The sequence below is a fragment of the Typopeltis vanoorti genome, chromosome 20 (genome assembly GCF_054136105.1).
Source record: "Typopeltis vanoorti isolate ZY-2024b chromosome 20, IOZ_Tvanoo_1.0, whole genome shotgun sequence".
NCBI classification, from domain to species: domain Eukaryota; kingdom Metazoa; phylum Arthropoda; class Arachnida; order Uropygi; family Thelyphonidae; genus Typopeltis; species Typopeltis vanoorti.
The window spans coordinates 97,980,376-98,006,847 of NC_143568.1; the positions used below are offsets into that span (position 1 = coordinate 97,980,376).

Here is a 26,472-nt window from a genome sequence, read left to right on the forward strand (position 1 = left end):
TTAATGTCAGCTCTTTGCTTTATGCGGACGATGTTATACTTCTAAATAAATCTGCTACAAGTCTGCAAGATTCTCTGACTAAAGTGAATAACTGTTGTAATAGATATGGTATGAAGGTCAGCATTAAAAAGACAAAGACAATGAAAATAGGCAAAAACAATGAAAATATCAACTGCATTGTGAATGGAGAACATATAGAACAAGTAAAACATTTCAGCTACTTAGGCATGATTTTTAATGAAGATGGTGAATTAAATTTGGAAATAGACAACAGAATCAACAAAGCTGGTATTGTAGGAAATCAACTGAATAAATTTATATGGAATAAGAGAGAAATTTGGCAAAATACTAAATTATTAAATTACTTAAAGAATTCACAATGTAAACTGGAATATAAATTAAAATAAACTTTAATATATACTTATATTTCGGCAACGTCACGTTGCCATCTTCATGGGAACTTCAGATTAAGACAGTTGCACGCAGGCACTATAACAGCAAATGAGGTCGAAGAAAGGAGACTACTGTTTTTCCTACCTAGTGGGCTATATTAGTTATTCTTGGCCGTTGGACTGATGTTCTCAAGATGTATATCTCCCAAAATTTGGGGCAGTCTCATGCATCCAAATTTGTTGAGGTTTGGCACGTTTTTTTTTAGAGCTGAGGCTGATTCTATGAATAGTCTTTCAAATTTAAACTTGCTGTGGTGTATTACTGTGGCTTTCTTCCAAAGTATTCTGTGGCAAGTATCCAGAGCATGGTCTGCAAGCTCAGAGTGGCTGTACTGGTGAAACTGGATGTAGTCCTTGTGTTCCAAAATTCTGATATTTGCTGTCTTGCCTGTTTGGTCAAAATAGGACAGCTTACAGCTGTAAGGGACCTGATAAACACCAGGTAGGCATTTACCAGGTCCACAAAAGACCAACCACTTTCCCTAGACCTACCTAGTGTTTACCAGGTCCCTTGCAGCTGTAAGCTGTCCTATTTTGGCCAAACATGCAGGACAGCAAATATCAGAATTTCGGAACACAAAGACTACATCCAGTTTCACCAGTACAGCCGCTCTGGGCTTGCAGACCATGGTCTGGATACTCGCCGCAGAATATGTTGGAAGAAAGCCACAGTAATACACTGCAGCAAGTTTAAATTTGAAAGACTATTCATAGAATCAGCCCCAGCCTAAAAAACATGCCAAACCTCAACAAATTTGGATGCATGTGATTGCCCCAAATTTGGGAGACGTACATCTTGAGAACATCAGCCAAGAATAACTAATATAGCCCGCTGGGGGGCACCATCAGGACTTTAGGAAAAACAGTAGTCTCCTTTCTTCGACCTCATGTGCTGTTATAGTGCCTGTGTGCACGTCTTAATCTTAAGTTCCCATGAAGATGGCAACATGACGTTGCCAAAATATAGGAAGTATATATTAAAGTTTATTTTAATTTATATTCCAGTTTACACTGTGAATTCCTTAAGTAATTTAATAATCATGTACAGCCAACGTATAAGCCTTTCTACAAGAAAAACATTAAATTAGCTGTATACATGATAATATTCAAGCCAATTTATGGATCTGAGAGTTGGGTCAGAAGTAAAACACTTGACCAAAGACTAGAGACCACAGATATGAGAGAGGAAGATTAGGGGCATGAAGAGATGGCATCAATGGCAATATCATATTAAAAACGAGGATATTAGGAAAGATCTTGACATTGTCAGCATCCAGGAATGCATTAGCAAAGGTAATCTCAGGTGGTATGGTCACCTGAAACAAGTGTTTTACTTCTGACCCAACTCTCAGATCCACAGATTAAAATAGGCTTGAATACTGCCTTGTATACAGTTAATTTAGTGTTTTGGCTAATTTCTCTCTTATGTCATATAAATTGATTCAGTTGATTTCCTACGATAGCAGCTTTGTTGATTCTGTTGTCTATTTCCATATTTAATTCTATGAATTAAATATGGAAATAGTCTTTCAAATTTAAGCTTGCTGCAGTGTATTACTGTGGCTTTCTTCCAACGTATTCTGTGGCAAGTATCCAGAGCATGGTCTGCAAGCTCAGAAACCATCTTCACTAAGCAAAACGAGTGTTCTCTACCAGGTTAGTAGGAAAAAGACCCAGAGGAAGACCAAGATATAGGTGGATTCATTTTTGAAAATTATGGGGACAACTACTGTGTTTGAATAAAAACTTTAGTTTAATATAACTAAAATCTACAATTCGACCTTTATGTCAAGGTCATCTTCTGGAGCATACAAATATACACAAGAAACAAGCTATACTACAATCAAACTGGTTCGTTAAAGACACTGACCAACCGCTACCACAATTGTTGGCCTGTGGTAGCGGTTGGTCAGTGTCTTTAACAAACCAGTTTGATTGTAGTATAGCTTGTTTCTTGTGTATATTTGTATGCTCCAGAAGATGACCTTGACATAAAGGTCAAAACATCAAATTGTAGATTTTAGTTATATTAAACTAAAGTTTTTATTCAAACACGGTAGTTGTCTCCATAATTTTCAAAAATGAGTTCGGATCACCGTGCAAGCCTAAAAGAAAGGATATAGGTGGATTGATACAGTAAAACACGCCTTAGATGATAAAAATATAAGATCTGATAATGTTGGAGTCTTGACAGGTAACAGACTGATTTGAAGGAAAATTGTAGATAGGAATATAATAAATTTAGTTTAATCCTTTATCCAAGTGTGAGCAAACAAAGTTTGTGCCTGAAAGTATCTTCAGGACTGGGGTAAGGTGGTACAACACTGGGCAACTCGTTGCAAAGGTGGAGCAAGCTAACATCACTCCTATCTCAGTATCTCCCATAATGCAAAACACATCTCCTTGCGGATATGTCTAATGTTATGCATTAAGGGAAGGGCAACTACCTAGACTAGTTTTGATCTTTATTGAGGTATCTTCAGTGGGAGCCAGGCCCAAGTGGAGATACCAGGCAGAATATAGGAGTTGCCAAACGGTGTGCCACCTTTTTATTAAATTACTCTGGATTTAGAGAAAGATGTTGAAAGTTTATTTTTCACTTGGTTAGACTATAATAAATTTAGTTTAATCCTTTATCCAACTGTGAGCAAACAAAGTTTGTGCTTGAAAGTATCTTCAGGACTGGGGTAAGGTGGTACAACACCGGATCACTCCTATCTCAGTATCTCCCATAATGCAAAACACGTCTCCTTGCGGATATGTCTAATGTTATGCATTAAGGGAAGGGCAACTACCCAGACTAGTTTCGATCTTTATTGAGGTCTCTTCAGTGGGAGCCAGGCCCAAGTGGAGATACTAGGCAGAAGCATTAGCAAGGTCATCTCTACCTATAGGAGTTGCCAAAAGGTGTACCACCTTTTTATTAAATTACTCTGGATTTAGAGAAAGATACTGAAAGTTTATTTTTCACTTGGTTAGAATATAATAAATTTAGTTTAATCCTTTATCCAAGTGTGAGCAAACAAAGTTTGCACCTGAAAGTATCTTCAGGACTAGGGTAAGGTGGTACAACACCGGGAAACTCGTTGCAAAGGTGGAGTAAGCTAACATCACTCCTATCTCAGTATCTCCCATAATGCAAAACCCGGTCGAAACTAGTCTGGGTAGTGGCCCTTCCCTTAATGCATAACATTAGACATATCTGCAAGGAGATGTGTTTTGCCTTATGGGAGATACTGAGATAGGAGTGATGTTAGCTTGCTCCACCTTTGCAACGAGGTGCCCGGTGTTGTACCACCTTACCCCAGTCCTGAAGATACTTTCAGGCGCAAACTTCGTTTGCTCACACTTGGATAAAGGATTAAACTAAATTTATTATAGTCTAACCAAGTGAAAAATAAACTTTCAACATCTAGATAGGAAGTTAGTAATAATGTAATTTTTCATGTAGTATTATCATATCCTGTACACCTCTGGAAGATATATATATATCATGAATTTGATGATGATGATAAATACTCCATGAAGCAAAATTACACATATGTGGTACTAACGTGCTATAGGTTGATTAACCAACCTCTCATGTATAGGCTGAACATACAAAACTAAATTCTCTAGCCTTAATTTAACCAAGTCAAAGTAGACTGTAGAAAAACTAATCCTACCTTTAAATAACACTGGTAAGTATTGAAAATAATGGCCTTCTTTTTATTGTATTTGCGCATTAATTCCATAGTAATTCTACTAATAGCAGGTTGAAAATAAGTTTGTTCAGCATCGATCATCACTCTGACATCTTTCTCCCGAGCTATCTGTAAAAAAAAAAAAAAAAAAAAAAAAAAAAAAAAAAAAATTAAATGCTTTTCATTTGCCCCTGAACATCATTCTAAAAATTTCATGATATAATACAGTTTTTTTATTTGGCATTCATTTTCATTCAAAAATAAATAAATACTTTATATAATAGATGAACTAATCATCAGTAAATGACTGAAAAACAGATCAAATTAGTCTGCTTTATTCTAAATTTAACACTGTGCATTCTAAGCAAATCAGACTAATTTTGTCTGTCAGTAATTTTCATTTCAGTGACTGATGACATGCTTGGTCCTAAGATCTGTTCATTTCTATCATTTTTTATCTCTTTTCCTACATGCAATCAGGTGATACCTTTAAGGACATGCTGAATGTATCCTAGAGGAAAACCGAGAACAGATTTCTTTCTTTACTTCCGAGAACAGAATACTTCCTTTGCTGCTTTATTCAATTCTAGAATGAAGCAGTAAAGTAGTCTCAGAAGCCAACCACTAGATGAAGTAGGTGACACTAGTATTATGGACTAAAAAGGAGTCCTTTTCAGTATAGCTACAGTTCAATGTAGCTATACTGGATAAAGGATGACACCGAGAATATAATTTCTTGGCATCTTTAATTTACAAATGTACAGCAATAGATGAAGCAAAGAAGACTAAGTAAAGCAACAAGAAAGAAAGATTGTTAATGACTATCAAAAGAAACTTCAAATAACAGAAGAAAATGAAACTTTAGAGAAGCAAAAAAAAGGGTTAGACAACTGAGTGCAGAGTTCCAGAGACGAGCTAGGAATGATAAGGAAACACATCTAACCAAAATGTGCAAGAAAATTGAAGAAATCAACATTACAGGTAGAACAAGAGACCTGATTAGAAAGATAAATGAAGTTACAGGGAAGTTTATCCCTAGATTAGAAGTTGTAAAAAGTAACTTGGGAAGATGTTTGATAGAAGAAGAAGCAAAAAAAAAAAAAAAAAAAAAGATGGAAAAAGTATGTAGAAGATTTGTACAATTGCCGAAAGGAAAAGCTCATGGAGCTGATGAAGTATCAGCGGACTTATTGAAAGTAACTGGAGATGAAGTAGTGAATATATTAACTGAAATTTGTCAATAGGTTTGGAAGAAAACATAGTGGCCTAGGATTGAAAAACATCAGCATTCATCCCAATTTAAAAAAAAAAAAAAAAATCGAATCCTGGAGATTGTGAGAATTATAGAACCATTGCTTTAATTTCACATGAAAGTAAAGTTATGCTCCAAATGATCCATCAAAGTTTGAAGCTATATGTGAATAGAGAAATGCCACAAGAACAGGCAAGCTTTAGGAGAGACAGAGGAACAAGAGACTAGATAGCAAAAATGAAAAAGGATGTTGGAGTTGTGTTGAGAACAGCTGATTCATTTCATATACTTCCTTTCAACAACATAAAAGAAGATTGTACACATGGACTTCGCCTAATGGAGAATACAGAAATTAGATAGATTATATTGTTACCAGAAGAAGGTGCAGAAGTACTATCCAAGCAGCAAAAGCACTATCTGGTACAAACTTTGGATAATGAATAGATAATGAATTATTGATAGCTGAAGTTAAATTGAAATTAAGGGCTAAGAAGAAACAAAAGGACAGTATCAGATTTGATTAAAATCATATAAATGAAACATTTAAAGAAGAAATTAAAAGGTTTGGAGAAGACAGGAAGAGAATTCGAAGAACTGCGAGAAGAAAGAAACAAACAAACAAAAAACGAAACAAGAAAGATTGTAATGGCTGTCAGAAGAAGCTATTCAAATAGCAGAGTAAAGAAGAAAAATAAAACTTCAGAGAAGCAAAGAAATGGTTAGATAACTAAGTGCAGATTTCCAGAGACAGGCAAAGAAAGATAAGGAAAAACATCTAAACAAAAGGTGCAGGGAAACTGAAAAAAAAATAATATTATGGGTAGAACAAGATATGTTTAGAGTTGTAAAAAGTAATTTGGTAAAATGTTTGACGGAAGAAGAAACAGTGAAAAAAAGAAGATGAAAAGAGTATGTAGAGGAATTGTACAAGAAAGATAATAATATTGAAGGAGAATTTGAAAGGAAAGAATTTGTTGAGGAACCCATGATAAGTGATATCACCAATGGAACAGCTACCAAAAGGAAAAACTTCTAGAGCATCAGTGGAATTATTGAGATCAGTTGGAGATGAAGTAGTGATTATATTGATTGAAATTTGTCAACAGTGAAATTTTTGAAATTTGGAAGAAAATAGTGGCCTAGAGATTGAAAAACATCAGTATTCATCCCAATTTCAAAAAAATCAAATTCCAGAGATTGTGAGAATTATAAAACCATTGCTTTAATTTCACATGCAAGTAAAAGTTATGCTGAAAATGATCCAAAAAAGTCTGAAACCATGTGTGAATAGAGAATTGCCACAAGAATAGGCAACTTAAGGAGAGACCACATAGCAAACATGAGGAGGATTATGGAAAGAACAAGAGAATTTCAGAAGGAAATATTCATTCTGAATTTATGGTTAATTTTTTCTAGGTGTGTTGTCTGATCAAGGACAATGGTAGCATTAGATAAAGGTAATGCTACCATTGTCCTTAATTGGATAACGTACTTAGAAAAAAATGAACCATTTGATATCTGACCTCAACACATACCAAATGATGAACTATAACCCTACAAACTGCATAAAAAAGAAAACAGCAGAATTAGTCAAATCGGTGATCACATGGCCAGAAGAAACAACCAAAAAACTAATACAGTACTGCATTATGCCTGTGCTCCCAGAATTTATGACCTTCCAAAAATACACCACTATGACTAATAGTTGAAGGAATTGACAGCCCTAATTATCACTTAGCCAAGAAATTAGTGGCCACACTCAAGGAGTTGGTAGGTCACTCACCCCTCAAACTTAAAAAATACACAGCACTGCACTTCATAAACAAAATCAGAAACATTACACTCAACGACAAAGATTTATTAGTCAATTTTGACATAACTGCCATTTTCACTAATGTCCCAATCCACGATTATTTCCACCTGACATCACAGTCCTCTTTGCCCACGTATTCTGCTCTGGGTATTTCACGTGGCAAAATAATTTTACCTACAAGAAGAAGGTACGGCCATTAGAGAAGACTGAGCAACGAGCTCTAGATTCGGCCAGCCCAAAGTCTGACTCAGATATGTTGATGATATTTTTGCCATTTGGCCCCACAGCCAAGAAACATTAAATACATTCCTAAGCCACCTGAACAAACAACCCAAATGTATCCACTTTACCATCGAAATCAAAAGCAACAACTCTCTTCCTTTTCTAGACACACTTGTGACACATCTTCCCTCAGGTTGTCTCTCCTTCATGGTCTACCACAAACCTACACATACAGGTCTATGTAGGTATAAAAATTCATACCACCATCTAACACAAAAACTAGGAGTCATCAGCATCCTCAAACACAGAGCATTAACAATTTGCTCCAACTAACAAGCTCTGAACCAAGAATTTGAAATCATTAACCAAATATTTGGAAAAAATGACTACAAAAAAACGGTTCGCAAGATCCTCCATAAAAATGCCACTACAAACAAAAAGGATTACATGAATGCAATAGCCATACCTTAGGGACATTTCAGAAAAAATAGATAGAACACTACTTAAATACAACATTAAGACTACCTTCAAACCCCGACAAAATTAAGAAATTTACTTAGCTTTTCCAAAGATCCTCTTCCATACCTGGCCCATCCAAGAGTTTACAAAATTCAATGTACCTCTAACCTGCCTTACATAGGGGAAACAGAATGCACCATCCCGATCAGAAAAGACAAACACAAATGGCACATTAAATACCTCCACTATGGTAAAACAGGCCTATAAGACCACGCACTCCAAACATGCCACAGAATTCATTGGAAAGGCACCAAAACCTGGTTTGAAAGAAAATTCAAAGAAGCTTGTGAAATGTTGAAACATTATCCAATGATGGGTTAATCATTCCAAGAATGTGGAGGACCCATCTGCAATCCGTATAGCAACAAGAATGAGCTCAAACAAAAGAAAATTTCAATACGAGAGGACTTTATAGAAATGTTTAATGTAATTCCGTTTATATTTTATTTTTAAATATTTTTTAAATTTTATTTTTATTTCATTATTATTATTATTTTTTTTTTCATAAGAACCATGAAGAGTAGAGAAGATGTTGTGGCCTTACAAGCAGACTTGAATAAATTGAGTGATTGGGCATGGGAATGGGGATGCGAGTTCAATGTTGCAAAATGTAAGGTTTTAAAATTTGGAAAACAAAAAATGGGAGGCAGAATTTATGCTTGGTGAGGATATATTGTCGGAGGTAGAGGAAATAAGAGATCTGAGGGTGATAGTGGATAAGGATCTGAAATTTAGGGGACACATAGCCAAAATTGTGAAGACAACACAAAGGCTTCTGGGAATGATGCAGAGGACACTGACTTGTAGAAGTAGGGAGATTCTTGTTCCATTGTATAAGGCTTTGATTAGGCCACACATGGACTATTGTGCCCAGATTTGGTCTCCTGGTTTTCAGAAGGATGAAGAGATGTTGGAAAGGGTTCAGAGGCAACTGAACCTCTGAAATGTCGAGTATGAGGAAAGATTGAGAAGATGCAACTTGCAAAGTCTGGCAGACAGGAGGAAGAGGAGAGATATGATAGAGACCTACAAGTTATTAAGGGGTTGTTATAGGATCAATGCTGGAGAGGTTCTACAGATATAGTGGGAGATCAGGGGAGAACCAGAAGTCATCCCTGGAACCTGTATAAAGAGGGTGTGAGAAGCAGGTTTTTTTTTCATGTAGAGTTGTGAATGATTGGAATGCCTTGCCTGAGAGTGTGGTGTCTGCAGAGAATTTGAGTGTGTTTAAAGCACAGTATGATGAGCTGTGTGTATGATAAAAGGACCTCCTAGATGAGTCTGACTACATAGGGTTTTGGGTGGTAATAATAATAATGCTATGCATTATGGGAAGGGCCACTCCGAAACCAGTTTCGACCTTTACTGAGGTTTCTTAGTAAAGGTCGAAACCGAGTGTCTCATACTAAGGCAACTGATGTGAAGTCATTAACCTCTACATACAAGTGGCCCAGTCATTAAGATACTTCACGTACAAACTTTGTTTCCTTAAATTTGGATAAAGGATTAAACCACGAATATAATTTCTTGGCATCTTTAATTTATAGTCTAACCAAGTGAAAAAATGTAAATATAAAGATAGAAATGTGATGTAAAGAAACAAAACTTATGCAATACTAACATCAGATTAAGTACAATATGTTGTTGTTAATGTCCTTGATGGTTTTGTACAACCATCAAGGTCCCAATACTTATTGTACTTAAGTATTGGGACCTTCTTGAATTTCTTTGAAGAATGGAAGTTTATTATGATACTGATTACTTTTTACTAAATTAATATTTCCTCAAGTCTAACTTACAGTTGGAAATAAGAAAAACATTCTCTGTAACAGAATTTGGGACCAGAGACCTGGTTCAAAATTTCTTTCATCATCTTTCTTCAAGGCATCACATCCACAACAAGGAGAAAGAAAATGGAAAAGAACCAGAAAAAGACAAAGGATTACTTGAAAGAATAAAATAAAAGAGTTGACAGGAAATTTCCCTAGGGAACTTTTAATTCTAGAGAAGAGTACCATTCACATGGTGAATGGTACTCTTCACATTCACAGCTGAAAACTTGATTCAAATAGCACCGATGCCAAAACTAAATTTTTTTGTTTTTTTTCCTTTCCTAAAGTAAAGCAACCAAATTCTGCAATTTTGTAGCCACAGTAGACTCTCACTTTAGTAAACATAATTTAATACAATCATGGCCAAATCTCTATAGATAATACTGCTATTAAGAAACTTCACTATAGCAAACTATCCAACTAGAGCAGACTATTCCTGTGGTCCTGACAAGTTTATATGGTTGACTCACTACAGTAAATGTTCAGGAATTAAACAGTTTAGAGCTTTCTAGCCAAATTATATACTTCATCAACCGATACTAATCCGCCCAACCATTAACCACTTACATTAAATTTATTGTCAGCATGTATAACGACAAATCACTAAGAAAAATTCCACAGAAAAGCCTACATAAGTCATGAAAATAATGCCTCCACTCTTTCCTCCCTGACCTTTCTGAACCAAATAATCAATGTTTATTGATTGACTGATTCTTTGAAGCTGCTCTGAAAGCAATGATAGCAGGATTAGACAACAGTACAAAACTAGTTCAAAATTGCAACTAATTTACATACAAAGCAGAGCATGATGATTGTCTTATTGTCAAAGAGTTAGTCCCAAAGAAATTTATAAGCAAATGAACACTGTGTATAGTAAGTGTACTGTTGATGTTAGCACAAAACAATGGTGCTAACACCAGCCTGCAAGAGTAGGCCAACTACTTAATGAATAGTAATGACAAGAACCAGACCGATGTATGTTGATTATACAGAACTGCCATATCACAGCATGGGAGTTGTTAGATGCTTGATGGATTCCTTTAGAACAGCACTGTGCTTATGGGCTTGTCCAACTTCTCATAGTTTATTACAGTGAGTGAGTATGATACACAATCTGTGTGTTAAGGCTTAAGTGCTAGGAAAAATTATGTTAAAGGTTAAAAGAAGTGAAACAGCACTGAGAAAGTATTCTTCTTCTTCTTTGAGTGCCATCTCCTATAGGAGGTTGGCAACCACTGATATTTTGTTTTAGTCACCGAGACATTGTCAGGAAGTACAATATGAGATGTAACACACACAAAAGCAATGCAAAACTAGTCTTTCACCTATGTGTTTCACTTAGTTTTGCATTGCTTTTGTGTGTGCCAACAGGTGCCCTCTATGGGCATCTGTTGGCAGTCTACGATGAAAACTGGGATCTCAAAGTATTAGCATTTCCCATATTTTGGAAAGTTTAATGCAACCATACTTATTCAAATTAGGCTTAGTTCTGAGAACAGCTGCAGATTGCAAAAACAGTCCAGTTAGTCCTCTCTCACAGCAGAAATGAATCATATATACTGCATCTTATCTAATGGCTACATTTCCCACATGATCAAAAATAATCAATCCATCCCCTAATCTTTAACATTCTCTTCAGAAAGATTTTAGTAATGCTATCATCATCCCCGGTGTCTAAGGCACTTCAGAAAAAATAGCCAGAATCTTTAAAGAAGGACAACCTCTGCATGGCTTTCAAGCCCCAATTGAAACTAGCTACCTTCATCTGCTCTATTAAATATCAAATCCTTCCTCTCTCAGTTCCTGGAGTGTACAGAGTACTGTTCCTGCAAGTTGACCTACTATGGACAGACAGAAAGATCAACCAACATCTGTCAGGCCTTGCAGACCATGCTTTGGATATGGCCCATAGAATCAATTGGAAAAAGACCACCATCACAGTAAATTTAGAAGAGAAAAACTATTTTTGGAATCTGCACATGCTCTCAGAAATCAGCTCAATTTGAATAAATATGATTGCATTAAACTTCTTAAAATATGGGCAACACTAATATTTGGAGATCCCAGTTTACATCCTAGGCTGCTAACAGGTACCCACAGAGGGCAACCTGCCTAGTTAGGACTCTAGTCTTTTATCCATGTCTTTCACTTAGTTTTATGTTGCCTTTACGGGTGTTACGTCTCACATTGTACTCCCTGACAATGTCTCAGTGACTGAGATGAAATATTGGAAGAATTAAATATTATTTTTAATCCTTTCTCAGCTATTTTCTCCATTAAACCTCTAACATGAGTTTGATACAGTTTATTTACTACAGCAAGCAACACTATAACAAACTTGCTCACTATAACTAACTACTGTAAAGTCCTAACCAAACCCTCAAGATATAATCTTATGCTAAAAGAAACTGATGTGGTCCCTACAAGTTTGTTATAGTGAGAGTTGATTGAATTAGAACTACACTATCCACCAATAATTGTCTGGACACCCCTGTTATTTGAAGTTATGGAACATTCCAGGTTTGTTAACAGCATAAAAAAAAATGGTGTACAGATAGTAGGAAGCGGTATTTCATTATAGAAGTTGAATACAGGTGGTATGGCAACATGATGTGAACTCAACGACTTAGAGAGAGGTGTCATCGTGGGCTGTCACATTGGTGGCATGTCCATACGTGCCATTGCCGCTCAACTGGAGCATCCAAAATCAACAGCTGGCGATGTGATCAACAAATGGAGACATTCTGGCATTGCTAGTGCAAGAAAACACTCAGGACAGCTGCCAAAAATGACTGACAAGGACAGGAGGGTGTTAAAATGGGTGGCATGCAAAAACCGACTACAATTAGCACAGATCATTCGTGATGAGTTCCAGAGTGCCAGTAACACCATGGTGAGCATTAACACTGTTAATGCTCACCATGGTGTGAAAAGAACTCCATTTACTGAGTTTCCATTGAAGAGCAGCTGCACACAAGCCAAACATCCCAAAAACAAACAAGGCGGCTTGTCTGCCCTGGTGCAAAAAGCGTGTGAACTGGACAACTCACCAGTGAAAAACGGTACTCTGGAGCAATGAATCAAGGTTCACCTGTTTCCAGTCTGATGGCAGGGTGTAGGTGTGGTGAACGCTTGTTACTACAGTGCATTGTACCCACAGTAAAGTTGGGGTACATTCAGCTGATTTGGAGTGAGTTCACTGGTCATTGCCCATGGTTCCATGAAGGCAGCTCAGTATACCTTGATATTCTGGATAATCAGGTGCTGTCTACACTGTGGAATTTTTATGGAATGGGCCCATGTTACTATCAAGACGACAATGCCCCATGCCGCAAAGCTGCAGCTGTTATGAGGAGACAGGTGTTAAACAACTGCTCTCACCTGCGCAAAGTCATGACCTCAACCTCATCAAACACTGCGGGACGAATTGGAGTGCCGATTGAGGTCCAGAGCAGCATGTCCTGGATCTGTCATTGAACTCAGTGCTGCTTTGATGGAGGAATGGAGACAAATTCCACCTGATGTCTGCTGCACAGTGATGGAAAGCCTCCCCTCAAAGGGTGCAGGAGGTTATCAAAGCCAAAGGTGGACATACTCGATACTAGGGTTTGACTGCTGGTATCAATTGTAAATTGCTAAAGTGTCTGGAAAATTATGTAGATAGTGTATATGCTCTTGGGGGGGGGGGCAGGGAATGAAGGCCTCGCATTCACTGACCTTTATACTAACATAGTATTCATTCACGGCTATCATGTTGGTTCAGCATACTAGAAGAGTTTTTCAGATTTAATATTTCATCAGTATGTTACTGTTATAAAGACCACAAAAGACTTGTGGCAAGTCACTGAGCTATGGTGCCAATGTTATATCCCTTATACCTAGCCAGACAGGTCTTTCATAAAATGTCAGAAAAGGAATAACAAGAAGATGAGGCTCAAATATCATTGATGAAATCCAAATTGTAGCTTAAGAGCTAGAGCTCACAGTGCCATTTTAATGAAAAAAAGAAAGGCAAGTAAAGACGGTCCTCAGATCATTGATGTTACTTTGCTAGACATTGTATCTCTAAGTTACTGAGTGGATAGCATACCCACTCTCCAACCAACAGTATGGGTTTGAATTCCATGGGCATGGATGATTATGAGTATCTTTAGGCAGTAGATAAATTTCAGTCACTGGCATGAGATTACCATACTATCTATGGGAGACCTCAAATGGCTTGAAGAAGTATTGTTTGCTCTTCAGGACTAATATTGTTTTGCCTTCTTCCTAGATGGTAGCAATTAATATGTAAATAATATAAAAAATTCAAGGCTTAGAACAGTTAATAATTCATTAAATTCATACAAAAATATGGAAGTTATTTACATTTAAAACTGGTGAATATAGTTTCAGTCACAGAAATCTTTGATTTTACAAAATTAAAAAAAAATTTTAAAAATATATAAATTCTTTATATCTTTTCATTCCCTGAAGGAAGCAATCAATACTTTCTAGCACTAACTTTTTAGAAATCTGCTAACAGCCAGCCTGAGTGAAACTGATGAAGCCAACACAAGAATATGGTGAACAACTGCTGACATCTTATGCTGTAATTTTAATTAGTACTGCTGTGTTATGCAAGTTATACTATTGAAATTTATGAGAGAAGGTTTTTTTTTTGGGGGGGGGGGAAGAAAACTACTTATTTGGCATCAAAATCTGTGCATTACTGTAAGCTTAATATTAGATAAAATTTTTATAATCAGTGAGAGATATTATCATACAAAGGTATAAAAAATGATAAAAGATTATAGTCATTTGCCTCATTAAGCATATTAATCATGAAAATTGATAATTCACCCTAGCAATATTATGAAGTCTTCTCATCATGTTCTTGAACATTTCTTCCTCTTCGGATGTTAAAGCTTTTATTATAGGTTCAACTGTTCTCGTCTAGCAGAAAAAAAAAAATTAAAGAATTCTTAAAATTTTAATAGACAATCTTAAACCCAACACTAAAGTGACAAATATAAAATTTATAATGATTTAAAATTTGAAAATGATGGGATAAATATCTTTACTAGTAAATGTGTTAAAGTTTTTGGATGTTTCATGTATTGGAAGGAATTAATGGAATTGAGAGGATGAAAGAAGCCAAAAAATGATATTAAAATTTGAGGCATATGAAGAGAAAATAGATCTAATCAAAATAGATCATCATCATCAAATTCCTGCCATGTACCCTCAAGGGGTGTACAGGATATGACAGTACTACATGAAAAAATTACATCATTACTAACTTCCTATCTACAATTTTCCTCCAAATCAGTCTGTTACTTATCAAGACTCCAACATTAACAGATCTTATATTTCTATCGTCTAAGGCACTTTGTACCGTATCAATCCACCTATATCTTGGTCTTCCTCTGGGTCGTTTTGCTGCCAACCTGGCAGAGAACACTTGTTTTGTTAATCTTTCCTTGCCCATTCTGTTTAAGTGACCATACCACCTGAGATTAGCTCTGCTAATGCATTTCTGGATGCTGACAATGTCAAGTTCTTTCCTAATATTCTTGTTTTTAATATGATATTGCCATTGATGACATCTGTCAAGTGTTTTACTTCTGACCCAGCTCTCAGATCCAAAAGTTAAAACTGGTTTGAACACTGTCTTGTATACAGCTAATTTAGTGTTCCGACTAATTTCTCTCTTACTCCATATGAATTTATTCAATTGACTTCCCACCATACCAGCTTTGCTGATTCTGTTGTCTATTTCTATATTTAATTTACCATCTTCAGTAAAAATCGTGCCTAAGTAGCTGAAATGTTTTACTTGTTCCACAGGTTCTCCATTCACAACACAGTTGACATTTTCAATGATTCTGCCTATTTTCATTGTCTTTGTCTTTTTATTGCTGACCTTCATACCATATCTATTACAACAGCTATTCAATTTAGTCAGAGAATTTTGCAGACTTGTAGCGGATTTATTTAGAAATATAACATCATCCGCATAAAGCAAAGAGCTGACATTAACAACTCCAATTTTGATATCAGGTTTAATACCACTTTCCTTCATAATGTGATCCATATAGATAATGAATAACAGAGGGGATAATGTACATCCTTGTCTCACACCAGATTTAAGATTAAACTATCTTCCTGTACTTCCTTCATTTCTAACTGCTGACTTACAACTCAAATAAAGACTAAGTATTGCTTGATATAATGCCCCATTGACACCATATAACTGCAGCGTATTGAATAGCTTCTCTCTTGGCACCTTGTCATATGCCTTTTCCAAATCGATAAAACTTAAATACAGATCTTTGTTATATTCCCAGGCTTTCTTGACTATTTGTCGTAAAGTGAAGATCTGATCCTGACAGCCTCTATTTGGCCTGAATCCAGCTTGTTCTTCACCAAGCTTTTCTTCCACAATTCTTCTCAACCGTTTCTCAAGTATACTTGCATAGATCTTGCCAGGAACACTCAGTAGGGAAATACCTCTGTAATTTCAGTTTCATTTCCTTTTTTATATATGGGTACTATGAGAGCTCTACTCCAATCATCAGGAATTCATCCCTCTGTCCAGGCTTTCTGAACTATGCAGTGCAGCCACTGTAAGACTTTTATACCACCATACTTCAGCATTTCTGGTCGAATATCATCTACTCCTGCTGCCTTTCCACATTTCAAGCCTTCGATGGCTTTTTCTACTTCAAGTATGGATATGTATTCCTGACTGCATGCCTGGTCAGTGTTTTTTTATCACTGTGCTGTCATCACTGCTTGTTTCATTTAGCAGTTTTTCAAAGTAATTACTCCATACTTCAAGGATATCTTTTTCTCCTGTTTTTATGTCACCTTTATCATCTCTAACTCCTTTTACAGCACTCTATCCTCCATTCCTGAGCTTCTTCAACAACCTCCAGAATATTTTGCCACCTTCTTGATATTTATTTTCTATATTCTTGCCAAAATCCTCCCATGACTTTTGTTTAGCTAGTTTTACACACTGTTTAGCTTTCTTACATTTGTCTCTGTATTCTGCAAGAGTAAAAGCTGATTTATTTGCCAGGAACTTTTGATATGCTTTCTTCTTTTCCTTCACTGCCTGTTTAACACACAACCTCACCACATGCCTCTCTGGCAGAATCAATCAATGTTTTCTTCAGAGTTTGCCACTGAATCTCCAAGGCTTGATTCCTGTTCTGAAACTCTTTCATTTTCTTTTCAATAATCTTTCTGTATTTTAGTCTACAGTTCACATCTGAGAGCTGCTCAACTTTTATTCGCTTTAAAACTTTCTTACATGTTATTCTTTTCAATATGAAATTCAATTTTATCCTGCTCAAGACTAAATAGTGATCACTTCCAATTTCAAATCCTCTGTACACTCTGGTGTCCTGCACCAGGGAGTAAACATCACTATCAACAATAACATAGTCAACGAGACTTTTCTTATTCCTAGCCTCTTCTCTCCATGTGAATTTGCGCACATTTTTATGTTGGAACACGGTGTTAGTAATAACCAGTCCATGTCCTGAGCAGAAATCCAACAGATATTTGCCATTATCATTAGCTTTGCTCTTTTCACCAAATTTTCCCAAAATATTTTTGTATGTCTCACAATCATTTCCTACTCTGCTATTTAGATCCCCAACAAGGGCCAACTTTTCCTTTTTCATTGTGTCAGTTGCTTTTTCTAAAGCATCAAAAAATTCCTCCACTTCTACCTTAGTAGAATCTTCTGTGGGACCATAGGCACAAATAAGTCTCATTGTCCAGTTCCCCATTCTCATATTTGCCCACATTACTCTACTTGAGACTGACTGCCATTCAAGAAGATTAGCCTCGTATTTTGTGTTGAATACCATGGCTACTCCTTCTTTTCCTTGATTGTCATTGTCTGAATATAACATTTTGTATTTATTACTCAGAAAGATCTCACCAGTTTTGGTCTTTTTTGTTTCAGTCACCCCCTATTATGTCGATCTGGTACTTATCTAATTCCTCAGCTAGCTCCATTTCTTTGCCATTCAGGCTTCTTACGTTGATAGTACCGATCTTTAACTCTGGTGATGTTGAGTTGGGGTTTGTGTTCAGATCTGTTCCAGTAGCTGACTTTTCGCTGTTCGCCCTGGTTCCCTGGCGAAAACAAAGGGGGCCTTGTTTAACCGGGCGACGCCCCAGCCGGCATGAAATTTTGTCATGTTGTACCATCATTTTTTATTTTGGTTTAACCAATAAGAATACAATTTGGTCGGCTAAATCCCAAATTGCCAGCCCATCCTCGTTCGTTCAGTATCAAAGTAGATACCCAACAGGGTGCACCACGAGAAGGTGAGGATTGGACATTAAGTCAGAAGCCCTGGTCGGTTCTCTGCATTCCTTTGAAGGCTATGTGGAGGTCTCCTCTCAGTTATACAGCTTTGACCCTTGAATGCATATATTAGATATAGAACTATTTCACCATCCTCAGTCGAATATGAACATATTGCAATTTCTAAGAAAAACATGCAGAAGAGAAAAACCAATGTTTCAAACACATTATGGTCACGTTCCTGTACACTGAACTCATATTCATCATTTTCTAGCATGTTTACTGAGGTATGTAGTAAATATGACAGTAATATAATATGTAACGACTACTTTCTGATCAACTTTCTTCCAAACTAATCTATTATTTGCCAAGACTGACAAATTCTATTAGAGTTTAATCATTTAAAGAATTCAAACTACACCCATCCATTCTGATATTTTGGCTTCAAATACTTGGTTTGGTAATCTTATCTCTCATTCTGTTAAGTGATAATAGCATCTTAGATTAGCTCTGCTAACACTATATTGAATATTACAATGGCAAATTATTTTCTACATTTTTAATTTCAATTTCCAGTCTGTGGTCAAATAAATTATTTCTAATACTTCATTCATATATTAAAACTGATTTAAACATTGTTATGTTATACTGCTAACATGACCTTGAGTAATTTCTCTGTTGTACCATTTAAATTTATCCAGTGGTCTTCCTACCATACTAGACTTGGTTATGCTATAATCTATTTCCAAATTTGCCGTGCACTAAAAATTGTACCTAAATGGCTAAAACGTTTTATAGGCTATTGAGAATAAAGTTTATATTTTCTACTTCTCCTGTCCATTTTGAGAGTTTGTCTTCTTTTTTTTTTAATTGCTGATTTGTATCTAAATTAGTTGCAGCAGGTTATTACAGATCACTCTCACTAGAGTAAACTTGTAGGACCACATGATTGGCTAGTTATAGGGGGATAGTGAATAAACAGAGCACTATGCTCCTCGAGGGGCTTGGTTGAACTTTTCAAGTTTGTTATGGTATGTTTGCTATAGCAAATATCAATTGTATTTAACATGGCCAAAGACTCTTGAAACCATATCACAGATTTAAGAAAACAGTGTCTCACCTGAAGAACATATAACCCTACAATAAGTCTGATTCAGCATTGAACCTCTTCCTATACATCCTTTAATTCTTTCAGTTTGCAACTTATGTATAAACCATATCATCTGTGTGGGATTTACTGTTTTCCCTAGTTAACAGAAACAGCACTTTTGCTAGGGAACCAAGGCAAACACTGAAATTGGCCTTTAATGATATGATGCCCCCCCCACTGGCCTTTATTGATTATGTTGTATCATCATTATGCATGTTTTATGTTTTAGTTTCAGACAATACAGAATACATCTTGGTTGATTAAGTTGCCACAAACAGGAGTATTCAATTTATATGTTATTTCGAACATTATAAACAATCACTCCTAATGACATCACCAAATGAAATCCTACTGATGACAAAGTAAAGAAAACATTTGTAAATGCAATGCCAAATATACAAGCATTTCCTAATTTATACGTAAGCTGATTTCCTGAAAATCACTACATAATTAAGTACTAATTAATCATCAGAAATAATGGAAAGATTTGAAGACATTGTAGAACAATCACATAAAATGCGATCCACACCAAAAATTAATATATAGCATTATTAAGTGTATACTGATCACATAGAAAGAAAGGCAAAGCCAGCATGATTGACTGAGTGGATAGTAGCTCTGCTCTCCAACTGAGAGGCCGTAGATTCAAAACAAAAAGTGGTTCTTTTTGTTTTGTTACTGTTTGTGAATGCCATTAAAGCAACTGATTTCTATTGCCTAAAATTAGACTACTGTCTAAATTTTTTATTTTATTTTTTTTAAGGTTGGGTTCATACACGAGAGGTTGGTTGGTCAACCTACAGTACATTACGGTACTGTATGTGGGAATTTATTTGAGTCCTGAAGCAAGGTTGGAAAGTAGATATTCTAGATTATAACCATTAGCCATTTACAGACAAATGTGCTGTGGGTAGGCTACACCCACAAAATAAGCTCAGACTAAAATCTGATGTTTTAAGGATACTTGTGACATAAAGACTGAATAATATATATGCATGTAAACACAAGAAAGATATTTAATTAACCAAATATTTCGGTCTGGAAATAGCAGACCATCTTCAGTGGCACTACAAGAACAGTTTAAAAAAAAAAAAAAAAAATACAAGATGGAATACTAACAATAGATCATTTAAAAATAGAACAAGCCACGTGATGTTATATCACTAAGTATTAAAGGGAATATTTTTAAGCACAGACATGATTGAAATAAAGATATTAATTAATAATATTAAATAACATAAAATTAACATGAATTAATGAGTTATCCCGATTAGACTTTCCCAGATTTTTGATATAGATATACAGTCATTCCAATTCAGGTTAGGACGATGGAGTAAGGCCTCTACACTTTCTTTGAATAAACGTTCAAATTTATAATGGGATCTATGTAAGAGGCGCGTTTTTGACCAAAGGCTGTTGTGGTTAGTTTCAATCCCGTGCTGAGCCAATCCAAAATTTTCAGGTTTGTTGTGATGGAGGATTGATGTTCTTGGATTCTTTTTTCAAGAGAACGTCCAGTTTGTCCAAAATAGGAAAGATCACAGTTGCAAGGAATTTGATAAACTCCAGGAAGAGATATAGTTGAGCATTTGTCTTTAGGAGAAGGAAAATGGGAAGATAATTTGTTAATAGGTGAATACGTAGCTGTTAACTCATATTTCTTCAGAATTCTTGCGATAGATTCTGAAATCCCGGAGATGTAAGGAATTGGAACTCGACATATTGAATCTTCATTGTTTTGTGGTGGATTATAAGAATTGAGAAGATGTTGAGTACTCTTTTCAGAAAAGCCATCGAGTTTCATGTGTCGTTGGATAGTAGAAAGTTCTTCTGTAGAAAATTAGAAGTAGCACAATTAGTTTTGGCTCTTCTGATAAGACATTTTGTGATTCCTGTTTTTTGTTAAAAGTTCTTCCAGTTTGGCCTAGTTTGGCCAAACTGGAAGAACTCTTAACATCTGCACACATGAATAAAATTACAAATATTTTCAAGGCTTCTTTATTATATAGTCGTAGATTGAGCCTGAGACTGTGTTTGGAATCTGTCATAGTCCAACATTTCTTCAACCTTAACAAATACAACTGTCTAAAAAGGGCAAACATTTGGGAGACATTATTATGACTCAGTCCAACAGATCATCTTACAGTATATTAATCAGTATTTGTTATCTTGATTTTATATCTGTGAATGAATAGGCATAATTTTAGGCCTGTGAAGATGCCTTGTGACCAAGATGAATAATATGGAAGGTAGAAACATGACACCTGTAACTCGGCATCTTTCAGGCTGAATGTTTTTAGGTGGCAGATAAATTTCATCACCTGGTATCAAAGGTATGAATCACTAAGGTATGAAAGGGTTTATAACTTTTGGTGGAGTTTAGATTCATATAACAAAAGAAATGCTGACCTACATCCATTACGCTGTTAACAGTGAAGTAAGAAACAAAGCATCCTAAAAGAGTGAGTGAAAGAGGAAAAGTAAATATCTCAGCTTTGATAAACGGAGTACATGCATGTTGGGAAGACTAACTAAATGAATGCTTACTAAATAGCTTAAGGAAATTACAATGTACAATAGAATATACATTAAAATAAATTTTAACACACTTCCAATATTTCGTCAACGTCATGTTGCCATTTTCACAGGAACTTAGAAACAAGACATGTGCACGCAAGCACAATGCACAGTAAATGAGGACGAAGCAGGAAGCTATTCTTTCTCCTAAAAGTCCTGATGATGCCCCCTAGCGGGCAATGTGGGTATTATTGGCCGTTTGGGCTGAAGGTCTTCTGATGTAGGTTTCCCAAATTTGGGGCAGTCTCATGCAACCAAATTTATTGAGGTTTGGATTGTTTCCTAGGGCTGAGGCTGATTCCATGAATAGCCTTTTGTATTTGAATTTACCACATTGTATTATCGTGGCTTTCTTCCACCGTATTCTATGGCAGGTATCCAGAGCATGGTCTGCAAGACCAGAGCGGCTATATTGGTGAAACAGGATGTAGTTCTTGTGTTCTGAAATTCTGATATTAGCTGTCCTGCCTGTTTGGCCAAAGTAGGACAGCTTACAGCTGCAAGGGACCTGGTATACACTAGGTAGGTCTAGGGGAGGAGGTTGGTCTTTAGTGGAACGGATAAGGAATGCAAATTTTCTATATGGTCTATAACAAGAAGTCATGTTTTTTTAGGATTTTTGTAATTTTTTCCGAGGTGCCTCAGATATAGGGAATGGTGATGGATTTGGAGTAATCCTTGTTGTGATGGGAAAGGGGTTGTAGTTTATTGGTTTCAATATTTTTTGGATTTTTTTTTTGGGGGGGGGGGGTAGCCATTGGCTGAGAAAGTGTTGATGTCTCCTCCTTATTAACAAATATCTCACTCAAAGAATCCTTAGAGCTTATCCAAGCTAAATTTCCTCCCGATATCACAGCCCTATTTCAATTCACAATGAACTCAGGCTATTTTGTTTGGCAAGGAAAATTCTACAAACAAATAGAGGGGACAGTCATGCGTTCACCACTCTCCCCACCCTTGGCCAAATGTTTTTATGGAGACATTTGGAGCCTTAAACTTTGCCCTACAAAAACCAACCATATGGCTTCGCTATGTTGATGATGTGTTCGCTATTTGGCCACATGGCTCTGATGCACTCCTCTCCTTCCTAACACACTTAAACAACCAACACCCCAGAATCAAGTTCACCCTGGAAGAAGAAAAAAAACAATTGCCTTCCCTTCTTAGACACACTAGTCACTCGCCAGCCTGATGGAACCTTGGTTTTCTCAGTTTATAGAAAACCCACCCGCAAAGGCAGATACATCCATCAACAACAACCCCCCCTCACAACAATATGGAGTCATTAAGACACTACACAACATGGCTAAACTTATCTGTTCAAATGACAATGTCCTAACCACAGAACTAAACCACATTCTTCTTGTGTAGAGGCTTAAGTGCTGTGAGGACATTATGTTGGAGGTTTAATAGATTTTTTTACAACACTCAAAAAGAATTAAAATAGAATTTAATACTTCCTATATTTCGTCCTAGGAACTAGGACATCTACGGGGATTACAAAAACAATTAATGTAACCTCCTGGCCCCCTGACGTCACGAAAAAACTTAAACCTTTCCCCTCCCGTCCCCCCCGAATATACGGTTTACCAAAAATCCACAAACCCAATTCCCCACTCAGACCTATAGTAGATGCCACTAACCCCTCACCGGAAATTCAGCTTCCTATATAAAAAAACTCGACCCACTTTAAAGCCCTCACAGAAAATTTAACCTTGAATAATACAGACATATTAGTAAGCTTTGATATTTCCTCTTTGTTTACCAATATTCCCTTAACTGACACTTTATCTCTCTTAGAAAACGTTTTCCCCTCTGACATCTTAGATCTCTTTTCCTTTGCCATCAACTCTGGGTATTTCTCTTGGAATAACAAAATCTACAAGCAGATAGAGGGAACCGCCATGGGTTCTGCCCCCTCTCACCCCCCCCCTTGCTAATTTCTATATGGAAGATTTTGAAAAATGAGCCATAGACTCAGCCCCACTCAAACCTTCTATCTGGCTAAGATATGTAGATGATGTGTTCTCTATTTGGCCTCATGGCCCAGACACGTTAGACTCCTTCCTCGGTCATCTCAATAGCCTACATCCAAGAATCCAGTTTACTATGGAAAAGGAAAAGAACAATTGTTTACCCTTCCTAGACACCTTAGTCACGCGCCTGCCTAATGATACACTTGCCTTCACTGTATACAGAAAACCCACACACACAGGCAGATACATTCACAAACTCTCCCACCACCACCCCTCACAACAATATGGTATCATAAAAACCCTTACCAAGAGAGTCCACAATCTTTGTTCCAGTGGAACCACCCTCACTACTGAGCTTAACCACATACACAGAACTTTCCTCTCCAATGGCTACAGCGAACACAGTATCAAAAAAATAATCAATTCCTCCCCCATTCCCCGTCCCTCTTGTCAACAAGATTTTAAAAATGCCATCACCATACCCTACATCCGAGGCACTTCGGAAAAAATAGCCAAGATACTAAAAAAAGTATAACCTACACACAGCATATAAGCCCTACTGCAAACTTGCTACCCTTATCCGTTCTACGAAAGATCAGCTCCCTCCTCTCTCTCTGCCTGGAGTTTACAAAGTACCCTGTTCCTGTAAGCATGCGTACTTTGGACAGACAGGCAGATCAGCATCCATCAGCCTGGAGGAACACAAGTCATACATCGTTAAACACAACTATGGCCATTCAGGCTTGGCTGACCACGTTTTGGACACCACCCACAGAGTATCATGGAAGAAAACCACCATGCTCCACCACAGCAAATTCAAGAAAGAGAGACTTTTCTTAGAAGCAGCAGCAGCAGCTCTCAGAAACCAACCAAATCTTAACAAATACGGTTGCATTAAGCTTCCGAAGATTTGGGAAACACTCATCACCAGAGGTCCCACCTTACATTCCAGGCTACCTACTACTGCCCTTAGAGGGCGCTCTACCTAGATAGGACTTTAGTGTCACCCACGTGGTTGGGCTTAGTATTGTAAGTTTTTGTGTGCATGTTACATTAATTGTTTTTGTAATCCCCGTAGATGTCCTAGTGACTAGGACGAAATATAGGAAGTATTAAATTCTATTTTAATTCTTTTTGAGTGTTGTAAAAAAATCCATTAAACCTCCAACATAATAAACCACATTCTCAACACTTTCTCAGCCAATGGCTCTCACCCCCCCCAAAAAAAAATATTGAAACCAATAAACCACAACTCCCCCCCCCCCTTTACAATAAGGATTACTCTAAATCCATCACCATTCCCTAAAAACAAGGCACCTCGGAAAAAATTACGAAAATCCTAAAAAACATGACTTGACTTCTTGTTACAGACCATACAGAAAATTGGCATCCCTTATCCGCTCTACTAACCTCCTCCCCTAGACCTACCTGATATATACCAGGTCCCTTGCAGCTGTAAGCTGTCCTACTTTGGCCAAACAGGCAGGACAGCTAATATCAGAATTTCAGAACAACAGGACTACATCCAGTTTCACCAATATAGTCGCTCTGGTCTTGCAGACCATGCTCTGGATACCCACCATAGAATACGGTGGAAGAAAGCCACGATCATACACCATAGTAAATTCAAATATGAAAAGCTATTCATGGAATCAGCCTCAGCCCCTTCCACTTAAGTGGGGTCACTGTTGATGATGAGTCTCCTCCACATCCTCCTGTCTTGGGCTGTCACCACATCCAAGTTCTTCATCCTCATGTCCTCTTCTACCAGCTCCCTCCATCTCTTCTTTGGCCGCCCACGCTTCCTCCTTCCTTGCACATCCATCTGCATGACCCTTCTTCCCACATATTTGTCCTCCCTCCTCATCACATGACCAAACCATCTCAACCTTGCCTCCTGTATCTTCACTCCTAAGTTTGTAACTTTCACTGTTCCCCTCACAGTCATTTCTCAGACAATCCTTTCTGGTCACACTGCACATCCACCTAAGTATTCTCATCTCTGCTACTTCCATCCTGCTGAAAGAAAGGATGGAAGTAGCAAAGATATCCTGCATCCAGCCCAAAGAAACAATCCAAACCTCAAAAAATTTGGTTGCATGAGACTGCCCCAAATTTGGGAAACCTACATCAGAAGACCTTCAGCCCAAATGGCCAAGAATACACACATTGCCCGCTAGGGGGCACCATCAGGACTTTTAGGAGAAAGAATAGCTTTTTGCTTCGTCCTCATTTACTGTGTATTTATTGTGCTTGCGTGCGCGTGTCTTGTTTCTAAGTTCCTGTGAAAATGGCAAGGTGACGTTGCAGAAATATTGGAAGTGTATCAAAATTTATTTTAATGTATATTCTATTGTACATTGTAATTTCCTGAAGCTATTTAGTAAACATGTATAACCAATGTCTAAGCCTTTCCACGAGAATAACTAAATGAAGCAGCAGGTTGTAAGATTTCGCTACTTGTCAAGTATATACTATCTAAATAAATATTCTGGTTACAAAATTTAAAAGCTTACCTGAATATTAGGCACTTTGAAGAGATCTGACATTACATAATTCATATCTACTAATCCACACCAAGAAAACATGTTCATTAAACTAAAAAAAAAAATTAAATATATTCAAAACATTTAAAGACAATTATACATTTTAATATTATATAAGAACTAGATAATGTTAGATAAA

At 36.8% G+C, this 26,472-nt stretch overlaps 1 protein-coding gene across 1 annotated transcript in view; it reads right to left on the reverse strand.

Moving 5' to 3' along the window:
- LOC150095699 (proline dehydrogenase 1, mitochondrial-like) overlaps positions 1-26,472 on the reverse strand; it is a 128,453-nt gene that overhangs the window by 39,731 nt on the left and 62,250 nt on the right. Inside the window, exons 7-9 of the mRNA XM_090409944.1 lie at positions 26,304-26,385; positions 14,616-14,708; positions 4,118-4,264 (exon numbers count right to left, since the gene is read on the reverse strand). Coding sequence (XP_090266070.1) covers positions 4,118-4,264; positions 14,616-14,708; positions 26,304-26,385 — 322 coding nt within the window. The remainder of the gene's footprint in view (positions 1-4,117; positions 4,265-14,615; positions 14,709-26,303; positions 26,386-26,472) is intronic.